General features: G+C 38.0%; 1 protein-coding gene across 1 annotated transcript in view; it reads right to left on the bottom strand.

The window, feature by feature from the left end:
* Positions 1 to 483: 483 nt before the first annotated feature.
* LOC110987558 (G protein-coupled receptor kinase 3-like) overlaps positions 484 to 12,889 on the bottom strand; it is a 48,764-nt gene continuing 36,358 nt past the window's right edge. Inside the window, exons 6-10 of the mRNA XM_087141140.1 lie at positions 11,584 to 11,645; positions 3,528 to 3,579; positions 2,403 to 2,494; positions 974 to 1,070; positions 484 to 603 (exon numbers count right to left, since the gene is read on the bottom strand). Coding sequence (XP_086997266.1) covers positions 484 to 603; positions 974 to 1,070; positions 2,403 to 2,494; positions 3,528 to 3,579; positions 11,584 to 11,645 — 423 coding nt within the window. The remainder of the gene's footprint in view (positions 604 to 973; positions 1,071 to 2,402; positions 2,495 to 3,527; positions 3,580 to 11,583; positions 11,646 to 12,889) is intronic.

Below are 12,889 nucleotides of genomic sequence, written 5' to 3'. Positions count from 1 at the left end.
ACTTGGGGGACTGGTTGACGTCACTGCATACTTGGAAGTTGTCTTTTACATGTGGGTAATTCCAGAAATTAGGGGTCCAAAAGTGTGACATTTTCGTGTCTCTGTTACATCTGACCTTCATTATTTGATATGGAAATATCACCTGAATTGATTTCAAACTATGACTATTTGTTTGGCAGGTAATTTGCATTGATTTATCACTCTTGGCAATTAGAAAATGTGTTCTGAACTTACAAGATCATGTCACAGATGTGACAGGGATACGAAAAAACTGGACCCCTAATTTTTGGAATTAGCCATCACAGAGACTTTTTACAAAAATTTATTGCTGTGTGTAGAAATGAGAGGATGATATTGTCTTTGGACATGGATGTACGTGCCCAAATTTCTGCTTGTATTTCATAACACTTTTCTCTTCAAACTTACTTGAAGAAAGACAATTGATATAGCATATGGGTACAAACCTTAAAAGGTACATGTTTGCTAGTCTGTGAAATGGACAATATCTGTAATTAACATACCATTCATGAGATCAAGAATAAAGCACAGCTTGTCTGGAGTCTGGAATGCATATGTCATGCACACAATGAATGGGCTATCATTCTGTAAAATGGAAAAATACAAAATTCATACTAAATCTTGACAAATTCATGTTAAACCCAACAAAACAAAACCATATAAAACACACTGCACAAAAGATGGACTATCAGTCTGTAAAATAAAATAACATGTTTTCTTTTCGCTGATGACAAATATTGAAATGTAGCAAATTAAAACCATACAAAACTTAACACAATCTGTGATGTTCAGTAACATGGTTTTGAGTACATATCACGCTCGATTTTTAGTAAGGCATCAATTCAATGAGCAGAATCACTGAACAATGTCCAATTTATCACATGAGCCCTCAAAATGGCATTTTTATCTAATTCATTAGATGAAGCTAAGAAGTAATATTATTGGTCTGCTTTACCTCACTGACTAAGGATAGCATGATGCGTTCATTGAGTGCAAGAGATTCTCCCTGTTTCATCTTGATCCTCTTCTTATCCAAGCATTTCATTGCATACCTGAAAAAGAGGGACATTACATGTATCTTCATCTAGTACTCTCCAATCAAACTGTAGGCCTAACCTTTAAATGGAGATAAATCTTTACCCATGAACATGTACCAGTACATGTACATCTATTCATTTCCCGGGGCTTTTGCTGTGATTTTAGACATTCACAAAATTAAACAAAAACAAGGAAAATTTTTTCCCGTTATTTTCATATGCATGAAGTCTAACTTCCCACTTGAATTGACACTCACTGTCAATTGTGAAAACCTTTTCCTTCGAATTTAGCAAGTTTGGTGTCTGACTCTCTACCCAAATGCAATCACGTTACACATTTCTGGGAAATTTGGTCTAAGCAGGGCACAAATTTAAGTTGGGAAGGTTTCCAAATTACTATCAGCAATTTGACAAGGACTGATCCTTAGCTTTTTACTTGTAGAGTCACATACGTAGGGTACTCGTACATGTCACAAGAATCAGTTAATCACACTGATTCCACACCAAGGTTGTGAAGACTTATGCACTAAAGTGGGGCAGATTTCATGCTTCTTACAGTAAAGTAAAAGTGAATTTACAGGGAAATAAGTATAGGTGTAAGCTGTGGAAGAAATTAGAACTTAGCCGTGTTCAGATTGGACCTTTTTGGTTAATCTACAGCAACTTTCCTGTAGAATAACAAAATTAAATCCAATGGGGACACACAGTAAACTGATGCCCCTGTCAACTTACGGCAATTGTCATGTAAAACTACCAGGCCAAAAATGGTCGCGCAAGATTTCTGCGCAGTCACAGTAAATTAGCAGGGCCGCTAAAAAGTCCAATTGGAATATTTCCATGATGTATATTTACCTAATCCTCTGGACAGCTCACTGCTGCACAGAGACTGACAGTGGGCATGCAAAAATGGTTGTATGGTTCCCTGTCTCCTTGCATATTGCACAAAAGCATATGGCGCACACAAACAGTACGTGTACGCGGTGCAAGATATACAATCATCTATGTGTATATCTTGTTCAACTGCCACTTAAAAGGTTGCAGATTTGTCATATGTTTGTAAAATTTTGCCAATTTTGTCATATCCAGCTCGAGTTAAATGTGAATTGCACAGCGCTCAGAATATGTGACTTTCAGCTAGTCTTGCACAGCAAATAAATGTTCCATTACAGTTAAAAAGTCCAAGTGGGAATGCATGGAAGACTGACATAAAGGGATGTCGCAGTATGTTCCTGCATGGCCATGGAGGAAAGGTTCAACTGGAAAAATGGCTTTACACTGACATTTTCAAAAACTCAAATAATTTAAATAACAACTTTATTAATATTTCACCGACTCCAAACTTCTTACATTTTGCCAGTGTCTGCTTTCCGACAACCGTATACCTCTCCAAAGCCCCCTCTTCCTATTATTCTGTGTACACTGAAGTCATTCATTGTTAGCTGGTAGGAGAGGATAAATGAATATTATAAGTATTACAGCAAGTGCTACACATGATATATTCCAAAAAGGAAGGGCTAGCAAAGTCAAGAGTAAAAGAAAACAAGAAGACAATACATGTAGATTACATATGCACCCTTTTAAAATTGTAGGAAATTTAATGTTCATATACATGCACCTTTGCAGATGTATTTTTCAAACCTTGGAATTTTTCCAAGATCAGAGGTACAGGACAGGGCACAGTTGGACTAGGACAGAGGCAAGACACAACAGGGTAGGATAGATGAGACAGTACTGAAGGGCAGGAAAGCACACAGTAGGTCAGGGTAGTGCAGGGTAGCACGGGATTGGACTTGAGGAGCAAGGCAAAGTACAAAATATACATAAAGTAGGATGGATGGATGGATAGATGAGACAGAGCAGGGAATGGCTAGGCAGGGTAGGGTATAGCAAGAAGCAATGAGGTAAGACAAAATAGGGTAGGGTGGATGAGACTCAGTGGGAAAGGCTAGGCAGGGCATGGTAGAGCTAGACACAGTGAGGCAAGACAAGATAGGGTAGGGTGGATGAGACAGACCAGGGAAAGGCTAGGCAGGGCATGGTAGAGCTAGACGCAGTGAGGCAAGACAAGATAAGGTAGGGTGGATGAGACAGACCAGGGAAAAGCTCGGCAGGGCATGGTAGAGCTAGACGCAGTGAGGCAAGACAAGATAGGGTAGGGTGAATGAGACAGAGCAATGGGACAGGTTAGGACAGGAGAGGGCCAGGCACGACTGAATGGAGTATGGGTGAACAAAATAGGGGACAGGGTAAGCAATGATGTCCAACAGGCCAAAATTAACCAACAAGTCATCAAATAAACTATACAGACAACCAACTGCTTCCATGTACAGCTGAACAAAGAAATTGACTGAAAGGACGTTTTCATTACAAGGACAGTTTTAAACATCAAGAAAAAACTATAATGTGCAAAGAGACCACAAGGAAATAAAATAAACAAGCCTAATGGGCAACAGGAAGCTATACTATACTTACATTTATGTTTAGCTCTACATTTTTCCACTGGCAAAACCTGGTAAATTTATCACTGCAAAAAAACGGAAACAAGTTACATGGACTTGAAGTTAAAGTTTCTAGCCGTTCTTTAGATCATTTAAAACAATGAACATTCTCAATGTTCATCTCTATCTAGGTTCAATACGCTCTGCAATCAACTGCAAATTAACAAGAGGTGAAAGAATACATGAAAATTACTGCCAATTTCCTGATATCCTTTAACATGCAACACACTCACTTTATTCATGAAATGATGCTACTGGTACATAAGGAATCCATCTGTTTATCAATTACTGTACATGTACACATACCAGTACATGTACATGTACATTGATCGCTGTGCAATACAGCCAAACTCTTGACCCTTTGGGACTGAATATAAGCTGAGTCTAAATATCAAATGAAATGGAATTCAGATCCACTTAATCTACGGTACATGCATTTATACTACCAGTATAATATTATGTTCATACAATACACGTACAAATGAATGTACCTAAATCTTCCTTGAATAATACTGCTTCCAGATCACACTTTTCTAGTCTGCAGCCATAAAATCACAAACTCTACTACTGACAGTCAATAAATCCCAGGACATGTACATGTACATCTCAATGACAATAATTCAATCCATTAAGCCCCATCCCACTGTTTTCTGACCAATCAACAGCCGTGATTTACATGTGTCTGACATATGTGCACTAAAGTCCAACATAATGTGCATGCATGTGTCTGAACCCAAGAATACATGTACCTTACATTAGTGAAACCTACATTTGTATTTAACCAAAATGACACAGCTTTGGGGCTTTTACACAACCCATAATGCTCGTCGTGATATTGCCCGATGAGAAAGTGTAAAATGACAATCTGTCGCCATGTTATGTCTCACCAATTTTCAAACAAGGTTTGCCCCACATCACTAAAAGAAATGCCAGATTTCAAAGATTAAAAAATTCCTTTAATCTGTCACATGATTTCACTTATCTTTAAAATGCCTTAAAGCTGATGTGATGTAATATCCTTTCCATGGAACTACATGTATTTATTGGAAAAGGCAAACAGAGATTGTGCATGTCCATGTACATGCAAACTTTGACAGTGTTTGATTCTGAAGAACTGACAGTATTAACATTTGAGTAAATGTAACAAAACTGCAACTCAAAACCGAACAAAAATCATGGTGCATTAGAATGATGTCACAAGCACATTTAGCACATACACAGTACCTGGCTCATGGGGAACAAGAGCTGGTCTTCCCTTGCATACACACTTAAAAAAAGTGTATTAATGATAATGTAGAGGTGGCTTTACATACTGAAGTTAATGCTGTTCACATAATCATAAATTCAGTAGTAGACTGTACTAAAGTTTGTACTAAGAAAATTTTGAATGTTAATACAGGATATCTACAAAATCACACAACACAACTGAATAGCATTATCAAGACACTATGTGAAATCAACCAAATATACCAGTACATCATACTGTTCACAAATGTACATGTACAAAGTTTCATCTCAAAAATAGTTCTTTAAATACTTGATAAACAGAAATGTTATTTCATTGGTTGATGAGAGACAGCGGTACTAATATCACATTGACACCATTGTTCAAAATGTAACTTCCATCTTTAGTCTTTATCCCTACTAGTTTACTTCAAGGTTAAGAGATATCTAAAGCTTAAGGCAGAACAAAGACAGAAGGGGCAGATAATCCAGACACAAAAGCATTTCAATGGGCTCGGATGAGGAAGTCATTTTGAATATCTACAGCACACTGATCAGTGAAGAAGAATCACAACTCCAAAGCTTAGTCCTCAAATCCTGGTGGCTCAGCAATTGTTCCTTGGCAAGTAGTCGCTTTCAAACCACTTGTTTTTCTACTGCACCCCTTCACTACACGTAAGCACATTTATCTTCCTTGTTGGCTGCCTCTGTTTCACAACATTTTAGCAAAAGATTGCACGTGATTACTAAATGTAGTCATAGTACAATGTAATTCAAAATGTGTTTACATTTTTGTAATGAAATTAAACTTGTTTCAACATATTGAACAGTTGTGGAATTGAGAATTTAGTAGTTCAGTTAATATTGACTTGAAGACTGAAAATGGTTATAGAACTGTTATGGTGCATGCATGTTAAGGCACCAAAATATACAGGTCGGCAAGTACATGTTCCTATCTATCAGCCATGAGCAGAAGCACCGCATCATCGGTAGAAAAAGCCATAGTGGTCAGGAGTGTTCATTTTATTGGTGGAGATGCGAGCATAATAGAGTGCATATTATAGTCGTTCATGAACCAGCGAAGTTCAGTTCTGACCAAGGGAATCTCTGTTGTTAAGAAAATTGCACCCTCTCTTGGTCAAGCTCAAGGCTCATACATGGAGGTTAACTATCTTCTACAATGAACAAACTAGGCATAAGTAACACTTGATGACATGACAGAAACTATGCTGACTGAAGAGCAGCTTTGCAATGTGTACAATTCATTCTGCTTCTTAGGACAAAGCTGTTGGTTATTCTTAATTCTACATACATGTACACAAGTACAGTGTACATATATGACATACATGTACATGTGTCTGTGAACCACCCTGACACTCAGTAAGATATCAAATGTTTGCAAATGAAGATACTGAATTCATGTCCTTCAGTACATGTGTGTTGGTATCCCTCAAGGTATCTTCTATTACAAAATAGAAGAATCATGACCAAAAATGCAGAAGTGCAAACTTCCTTCAATAAATGACATACGAATGTAAACATTTCAAGTAGCGACATCAATCAACTCTGAATCATGTACATATGCATGACAGTTCAACATCAAAATTTTGCACAATGCATACTGATGTGTTTGACCCTAACCCCAACCCTTTTTTCCTGTTTCAGTAAGACCATAATGGCATGCTTTGGGAGTCAATGAGCTAATATGCTAATTGCTAATGGCAATATCCATTTTTACAATATTGTCATGTTAGCTAAAAGTAGCATTGCCAATTTCATGATTATTACTACTTTGAAGCAAACATTCGGCTGCCCTACACTAGCTGAGCTTAACCTCTACCATGTGTACATGTACATGTATGTCTTATTAAGCCACTACTGCACCATAGGCATTGAGGGGAAATCAGCACACCGGTAGTTCTTACTTGTAGTACTTCTGGGGTGCTTAATGTCTAATGTCTTTTGGAGAGTGCTTTTGCAGATTACTGTAGATTAGAAAAAGTTAATACCGGTAGAATTTCACTTTAAATTACAATTAAGCTGGCAAATTTCATTGAGTTGTACAGCTGCAACCAAGTTTTTTGCTGGTATCAATATCTACCATGGTGATGAATCTCCAGAAAAATACCTCAATATTGAATGTTACTGTCCCTCAACACAACTCCAACCTCCAATGTGGCTCAGTGCAGCAGAACTAACAGGATTCAATATTAGAAAATCAAATTAAGACCCAAGTATCCAGACATGTACGGTACCTTTACATTTCCTTTGCCATGGAATTTCCCACAATCAAAAACTGGCTTGCCTGCCTGATCAAGAGCTGTTAACATTGATAGATGCTCTATATTTGTGATAACTTTGATAAGATGTCATTTTTTCAGTTCCAAAGTTAGTCTCAGCTCAAGACTGGTTTGGATTATATCCCCCTGAATACTTGCAGTGACACTTGACTTGTCAAACTAAATTCTATCACAAATAGAGCACTTTTGTACTGTCAAGAACCAAACCAAAATCAGTCTGGGTGGATCTGGTTGGCCTAGTCAAGAAATGTGGAGCTTAAATGTATCTTATGCATGAGAATCAAGCACACACAAGTTGAATCATGACATGGCATGGTGCATGTGCATGTATGTGCATGCACTGAACAATATGCACATTATTATTCCATCTGCATCAAGCACTTGATGTATACATTTCTTAACCAGCCCTGGCAGATTCTTGATAGCATTCTCTATTGCCAGTATGGCTTAGTTGCATGGGCCATCTGTCTCAGTGTGCATTAAGGGCAATAGGGCATAATTCCAATCTAGTCTCAGGACAAGACACATCATCATCAACGGGCTTACCAAAGTGCACGAAAAACAGCAAAAACTGATATCACAAGAAATAATTTCTTGATGTTCTTCAAGTGATGACAACCACACATTAAAGTTTGATCATTGCAATCATCACTGAAACAATGAATGGATGTCTCAAAAACATAATTACTAATACTTACGCTTTAGAAAATGTCACAATTTTCACACAAACTTAACATACATGTACTATGCTTCTACCCTGTTAACATGGGCATCACCAACATTTTTTCCGGGGGGGGGATTTTTCCGGGTAAGGGGGAAGGGGCTATTATGAAGTCAGATATTTCTCAATGTGTTTTTTGTTGCTATGAAGCTATGATGAAGTCAGATATTTCTCAGTGTGTTTTTTGTTGCTATGAAGCTATGATGAAGTCAGATTTTTCTCAGTGTGTTTTTTGTTGCTATGAAACTATGACGAAGTCAGATTTTTCTCAGTGTGTTTTTTGTTGCTAGGAAACTATGACGAAGTCAGATTTTTCTCAGTGTGTTTTTTGTTGCCATGAAACTATGATGACGTCAGATTTTTCTCAGTGTGTTTTTTGTTGCTATGAAACTATGATGACGTCAGATTTTTCTCAGTGTGTTTTTTGTTGCTATGAAGCTATGATGAAGTCAGATATTTCTCAATGTGTTTTTTGTTGCTATGAAGCTATGATGAAGTCAGATATTTCTCAGTGTGTTTTTTGTTGCTGTGAAGCTATGATGAAGTCAGATTTTTCTCAGTGTGTTTTTTGTTGCTATGAAACTATGACGAAGTCAGATTTTTCTCAGTGTGTTTTTTGTTGCTAGGAAACTATGACGAAGTCAGATTTTTCTCAGTGTGTTTTTTGTTGCTATGAAACTATGATGACGTCAGATTTTTCTCAATGTGTTTTTTGTTGCTATGAAGCTATGATGAAGTCAGATATTTCTCAGTGTGTTTTTTGTTGCTATGAAGCTATGATGAAGTCAGATTTTTCTCAGTGTGTTTTTTGTTGCTAGGAAACTATGACGAAGTCAGATTTTTCTCAGTGTGTTTTTTGTTGCTATGAAACTATGATGACGTCAGATTTTTCTCAGTGTGTTTTTTGTTGCTATGAAACTATGATGAAGTCAGATATTTCTCAGTGTGTTTTTGTTGCTATGAAGCTATGATGAAGTCAGATATTTCTCAATGTGTTTTTTGTTGCTATGAAGCTATGATGAAGTCAAATATTTCTCAGTGTGTTTTGTTGCTATGAAACTATGAGGAAGTCGGATATTTCTCAATGTGTTTTTTGTTGCTATGAAGCTATGACAAAGTCAGATATTTCTCAATGTGTTTTTTGTTACTATGAAACTATGATGAAGTCAGATATTTCTCAATGTGTTTTTTGTTGCTATGAAACTATGATGAATTCAGATATTTCTCAATGTGTTTTTTGTTGCTACGAAACTATGATGAAGTCAGATATTTCTCAGTGTGTTTTTGTGTTGTTGAAGTGAAAGTGAAATAACCTACACTCTAATATAAAGTAAAGTCGTCAAGAAAGGTTCACTTACATTGAAAAGAATTTAACTCGTCAAATCAATGAGTACAAACAACATATTTACCTTGACAAAAAAATAATACAATCATGAGTGGGCTCACTATAAAGGGATATTGGTATACATGACATACATGTACATGTAGATCGATGTGTCAAGGGGGAGCAGGGTGATTTGGTGACTTGGTCTGGTCACTGGCGGGTTTGGGGTTCCTGATAGGAGACATGCAGTGGTTAGGCTTGATGCCACATGGTTTGGGCTGGCAACAGTAATCAGTAGATCACCAGGGTCCTGGGTGCATGGCAGCAGACAGGCTTGAGACAACATGGTCTTAACTTGAGTAAGAGTGGTCCCTTGGGCATGGAACACCGGAGCAGTTGGCTATCAATGGAGTGCTGGAGAGCAGCAGCAACGATATGCCCCTCCTTGAGGAGCAGAGCTCTGGCATGATCGTGGCACACCCACATTTAAAAGGGACAAATTGCCACACTGATTGAAGACTACTGAAAGTGCCTTAGGGCTTTCAATGGAGCATTAAGTGAATGTGCATGGCTCACATAAATAGTTACAACATACATATACATGACCAACTAACAGCAATGCCATGCTTATTAAGGCTTCAAATATTCTGTACGTTTAAAGGGCTTGTAACGGGGCGAAGTGCTCGTCAGCAATGAACTGATTAATCATTTACAGTACGAAAAAAGGAAAATAAAAGTGAAAAAAAAACAGAAAAAATGAAAGGGGGAGGGGATGAGCACCCTTCCACCTCATGATAACCATGCCTGTTCAACATGTCCATTGAAACTGAGTTTACACTATGTCTGACCATAGAGGAAGGACACAGAAGGAATTGCAACTCTGGCACTTCAAAATGTTCAATGATGGTCGCCGCCAAGTGAGACGAATAATAGAAAACATTCCAAAAATGCCTGATTACTGCCTGCATCTTAGCTGGACAAGCAGGGCCAATAATATCCTAGCAATACTAGTAGTTTTTTGCTTGCAATTAAATACAAATTATCGATGTGATGCGGAAATAAAGAGAGAAAAATTCCTGATATTAGACCTACTTTTGTCATCGTAAATAAACTTTTAAAATTGTGATACACTGTTCCATTATCCATGCAAATTTGTAATTTTATTCTCCTCCGTCCAATGCATCAGTGTTCAAAGACTTGGTACAAATTTGGCTAAGACTGGCCAACAAAATGTGCACTACTTCTGGAAAGCTTAGTTCATGAGGAACAAAATGCGCTATTTTATCACAGGGAGTGATGGTGAAATCTCATAAAATACACTTTTGTACAAATGCCATAATCAAAATGATTCAGACAAAACACTAAATTTAGTAAACAACAGGGCTATTTATTAACAAAATAACTCCAGAAGAAAGAGTTTATGAAGGGCAATGACTACACATATAAATTTAGGGCACATAGCATAATGCAAGCAACTGCACAAGCATTAAATTTGATGTTGTCATGAGATCATACCAAGCACCAACAAAGGCATGAATATTCAATTTCTTATATCTCAGTACACGAAGTTTTAAGGATGCAGATTACATTTACCAACGACAAATTGCGGCGGCGATCATAGGGTACAAAGGGGTTTCGTGGTTGCGAAACAGATGGTGCATAGCAAGCGTTAAGCATTCGCTGCGCTCTGGCTATGGACATACCAGTTATGTCAGAAAGCGGTAATTGGCCAGCCCGGGCAGTTCAAACTCCTGTGTCTTTCCTCTATGGTCTGACCCAGTACACCAAGACTGTCCCATTCGGAGCATCACTGTATGCTGTTAACCACTTGCAGCTAGGGGACCCGTTTTCGAGCATGTAGTCTTCATATAACGCAGACGGGAACCCGAAAAAGGACAAAGGGTCTTGTAGCAAAGACCGTACTCAGAACAAAAGACCAGGCTGCTGGGCATTACCGACATTTTTTCACTCTCAATAGGGGAGATAATCCAGCCTTGTTTTGAAACAGTATACCACAGTTTGGGGCATTTAGAGCGAGCGGATTACCACAGCGATGAGCCACACAGCACCGCTGCATGCTAATCTGGCCCCTATTGAAAAGAGGTCTGCAGCACACTGTGCCAGTTTCGTGAACAAAAGAAAGTTACATAACACTGCACAATCTGGGCTCTTTTTACAAGGCTGCAGACCTGGCTGAAATACTCAGGTGTCACTAGATTTTGTCTGTCAGACTAGAGTGGCTACCAGACAGTAATTCGTGTGGGTGCAAACGTCCATTTATTGAAATGATGAATTTTTGAAGAATTTTGAAAAATGAATATCTTGGAAAGTCCTGATTATGTGCACTGCATTTTTCAAACCACCTGGCACCAAGTGATTATTAAATCTCGGCTTGTTTTTCTGCCAAGATGATCATGATTAGTAGAGGACACAATACACACAATGGAATTAGCTCCCTTACCTCTCTAAAAGTTTCTGGAATATTTCTCCACTTAGTGAGTTCATAATCTCCTTGATGTAAGGCTGCGGCATTAGAATAATAAAGACAATGGAAAAAAAGGACAAGAATGTTTCAAACTGGCATAGGACACTTTGCATTAATCCAGCAGAAATATCATACTTGCACATCAGCGATTCCAGCAATACAAGCACTTGTATATACATATATATTTGGTCACTTGATGTGATGATATTAATGCTGCAAACAACTACCGGTACGTCTATATGTAAAGTCAAGAAAACATTTACTGACGTGAGATATTGTACACAAATGCACTGATAATATGTAAGACCACATAAGCAGCATTACATGTACAACAAAGATCCTACTTGCTCAGTGAAAAGTGCATGCGGTTAAGGTTTAAGTACTAGTGAAGGAATTGGGAAACTAGCTCCTTTAATCCCACCAAACTCTTTGTCCTGGCTCTGGGTGATACTCAAAATATAATTCTAAACATGACTGACATGTTACATGTACCAACAGCAATGTGAAGATTCACATCGTTGTTATCGATTACATCCATTGTATGCATATGCACACCCAAAAACAGTAAAAAGTCAGATAACAGAACACCCAGCTTACGAGCCAACAGAGAGAAAAGCGTGCAGTTGCGCAAGAAAAGCTATTTATATTTACAAGCACATGTACCTGTACATGTACAAACAACTCCCATTTGAGCCTTGAAAGTGGACATACAGGTAAAAGACACTAGAAATGTAAAACCAAAGTTGCACGCATAAGTCACAACGTTCACGTTATGTTACACCGACATGGCAATTGATACAAATGCAGTGTCAGCCGCTAAGGGTGTATTCCCTAAAGGGATCAGTTTCTATGCGCAAGCTCATTAATATTTTGTGACCCAACGAGTCGATTACAATCAGACAGGGGAGCCATAATATGGAGTGATCATAGAGATATTTCTATAAATTGCAATTTTGTGACTTATGGCTGTCAATCTGGGTTAATTTGTTCACCAAAACCTCCACCTTGTGTGCCTATTTGCATAGGGTCAGGTGACTACATTTACATGTATTGTACATTCAGACTTGAATGCATAGTTTGGCTACTACAGCAAGTATTTGGGGGGTATTTTCGGGGAAGGGCAAATGAAAAATTTTTCTGTGCCTATCCCTTGCAAAATTGAAAAAAAAAAACTAAAGCCATAACCTTGAATTTCCAATGAAACACGAGAGGCCAAACTATTCCTCAGGGTCACTAGGTGGCGCTATTTTTATCTCATTTTGCACTTTTCTGTAGGCGCATA

This window comes from Acanthaster planci, linkage group LG09, assembly GCF_054643075.1.
Source record: "Acanthaster planci isolate LZ-2023a linkage group LG09, COTS_SCS, whole genome shotgun sequence".
Lineage (NCBI taxonomy): Eukaryota > Metazoa > Echinodermata > Asteroidea > Valvatida > Acanthasteridae > Acanthaster > Acanthaster planci.
This window is presented reverse-complemented; position numbering and strand designations above follow the sequence as displayed.